This window comes from Cygnus olor, chromosome 25, assembly GCF_009769625.2.
Source record: "Cygnus olor isolate bCygOlo1 chromosome 25, bCygOlo1.pri.v2, whole genome shotgun sequence".
Taxonomy (NCBI): Eukaryota; Metazoa; Chordata; class Aves; order Anseriformes; family Anatidae; genus Cygnus; species Cygnus olor.
This window is the reverse complement of record NC_049193.1, coordinates 4,864,276-4,866,904: the sequence shown is the minus strand read 5'-3', so window position 1 is coordinate 4,866,904 and position 2,629 is coordinate 4,864,276. Positions and strand designations below refer to the sequence as shown.

The window sequence follows — 2,629 nt, the reverse complement described above, 5'->3', positions numbered from 1 at the left end:
GATCCAGGACAGCCAGCATGGCTTCAACAAGGGTAAATTTATGCCTGACCAATCGGGTGGCCTTCTATGATGAAATAACTGCATCAGTCAACACGGGAAGACTGATGTCATCTACTTGGATTTCTGTAAGGACTTTGACACAGTCCCACACGACATCCTAATCTCTTAATTGGAAAGATATGGATTTGAAGGGTGGACCATCTGATGGATAAAGAATTGGCATGATGGCCACACCCAGAGGGTAGAAGTCAATGGTTCTATATTCAGATGGAGACTGCTGATGAGTGGTGTCCCTCAGGGGTCTGTCTCGGGACTGGTGCTTTTCAATATCTTCATCAATGACATAGATGATGAGATCGAGTGCACCCCTGTAGCTGGTAGCAGCACGAACTTGTGAATTCCCTCAGGACTATGCATCTTGGCAACAGCTGGACCATGCCAGATTCTGTGTTCAAGGGTGATAGGACTGCACAGGCAAGCTGTACCTGCTATTCATGCCCAGAAGCGCTGCTCATGATCAGGTGGTGGAGGAGAGGGGAAAGTGGAGTAGAGACAGAGGGCCATCCCCAAGACAATTACCCATTCCCAGTTCCTGCCATCTTTTGGGAACATCTTTGTCTGAGTCCCCATCCCCAGCACAGCTCCACCCAAAGCAAGATGAACACTCTTCCCCAAGAGATGGCGCCTCCAAGGTCAACGGAACATGCCTAGGCAGAAACGTCACAAGTCAAGGACTGGTGGCCATTGGCTGTGGAGGAACTATGGATGTCTTCCTCAGCTTCAAGAGACCGTGCCTGAAAGATGAATTGCTACGGTGTGCCCCAACCTCCGATGCATAGAGGAGTGAGGCAGTGCCTGCAGCTAATTCCCACCAAAGCAATGGCTTTCTCCCTTGGCCATCTCCATGTAGATAGAAAGACCAGACCAGGACACATTCAGGGATGCTGCAAACATTTATTGAGTCTCAGGAGGGAAATGAGGTGACTGAGAAGGGAAATGAGGTAAGGAGGCCCTGAGAGCGGAGAGCAGGAGGAACAGACAAAGGTTTTTCAGCTTCTCCTACAGCACAGTTCCCACAGGGCATCCATCTACCTGGCCCACAAATGGAGAGAGGCTTGCAGGTCAATCCAGGCTGGTTTCTGGGGGCCTCACAGAAAGCAGAGGGTAACGAGGAAAAGAGAGAAAAAGAGTGAGTAAGTGGAAAACAGGAAAGGTAGACATTGGCTGTGTTGTCAGAGAACCCAGGCTGTCCCCTTCCTGTCTGTCATTACAGGACAAGCCAAAGATGGTCAGCTTCTCTTAAAACAACAGCAAAAAGTTCAGTTTTTCTGTCCAGCATCATGTTCTGAGTTCCTTGGGTCCTGGTCGGGGGAAGGGTCTGGCATCTTTAGCAGGGGCGGCAACAGTAGCGGCTGGCAATGCAAGAGAGGTCACAGCACCCAGAGTTGATGGGGACTCCGTCACAGCTGAGGATGCTGCCAACGGCAGCAGAAGTGGAGGATCCCACAACGGTGTTCTGCGGGAAGGAGCTGAGGATGGGGCCAGGCAGGGTCACCACTACGGGAGAGGGCTCAATGATGACGGTGGAGTTCTGGCACTGCCTGACGCAGGGCTCGTTGCAGCTGCTGGCCAGCGGCGTCGGGCCACAGGGCTGGCACGGCAGGCATGGCCGGCACTGGTCGTAGCAGGACATGTCTCGGGGCAGGAGGTTCACCTGGGAGAGAGGGCAGGGAGGAAGCTTAACATGGGGATGCATGAGGAGCAGCCTGTCACCACACCCTAAAAGAACCAACGCACAGGCAGTGCTGTGAGCTGGAGGCTGTGCAGTGATGTGCGAGGGCTTCTTGGCCTAATCCTGTCAGGGCCTAAAAAAAGCTACCAGGGACTACCTGGCTACAACCGAGGTTCTAGCCAAGAATCCATAGCAGTACACGTCCACCCTCTTTCCATGACAAACCTTCTCCCCACTTCCCTCTCCCACTACCAGCAGCCCCAAGATTTGGCATGGAACAGAGCTGATTGCAGCTAAGAGGTCCATAGAGCTGAGACTCCCTTCTGGAGAATGAGAGGGACAAGAAGGGGCTTCACACTCACCTGGTTCCTAAGGAGGAGAAGGCCAGAGAAGTGGATGAGGGAGCATGGAGCTGGGCTGGCTTTTATAGTGGGCCTTAGCTGCCCGATGTCCAGAGGCATCCCTTGAAGCTGTGATTATTTTCTGACAAGCTCTTCTTGAATGCAAAACATCCCAGTTAATGATATGGGCTGTGTGTTTCCTTCCTGTGATGATGTTTTTCATTTCCTGCTTTATGCCCATTCCTCAATTAAGGCAAGTTTTGAGTGGCAGGTAGGGAGGCCCAAGTATTTCCACGCAACACAAGTCAGTGTGGGCAGAAGACTCAGCTCACGTGCTGGAAGGGTCCAGTAAAGGCAAGTGATGTCAGCCTGGGTGACTCCTTAGGGGCTCTTTGAAGCTGTTTTTCCCAGAGGTGGCCCAGCTCCCAGGTTGTGACCCTATCCCACCAAACACTGCCCTCAGGGAAAACCTTCCGACATGTTTTGCCTCCTCCTGCTCTCATACGGGAATACCCGTTTGTGGGGAAAGTTTGTGCAGGGCCCTTTATGGATCTCA

The 2,629-nt window shown here is 52.4% G+C and overlaps 1 protein-coding gene across 1 annotated transcript; it reads right to left on the bottom strand.

Moving 5' to 3' along the window:
- Positions 1 to 1,012: 1,012 nt before the first annotated feature.
- Positions 1,013 to 2,193, bottom strand: LOC121059868 (feather keratin Cos1-1/Cos1-3/Cos2-1-like). The gene is made up of 2 exons (XM_040537042.1): positions 2,095 to 2,193; positions 1,013 to 1,714 (listed from the first exon to the last, which is right to left on the bottom strand). The coding sequence occupies exons 1-2, from the start codon at positions 2,191 to 2,193 to the stop codon at positions 1,388 to 1,390; spliced, it is 426 nt and encodes a 141-aa protein (XP_040392976.1). The 3' UTR covers positions 1,013 to 1,387.
- Positions 2,194 to 2,629: the final 436 nt, after the last annotated feature.

What these genes read in the sequence shown, in the direction of transcription:
- LOC121059868 (XM_040537042.1), bottom strand. Translation starts at nt 2,193, where the DNA reads ATGCCTCTGGACATCGGGCAGCTAAGGCCCACTATAAAAGCCAGCCCA. An exon ending in TTCTCCTCCTTAGGAACCAG is followed by an intron (nt 1,715 to 2,094) that starts GTGAGTGTGAAG and finishes CCTCTCTCCCAG; the next exon opens with GTGAACCTCCTGCCCCGAGA.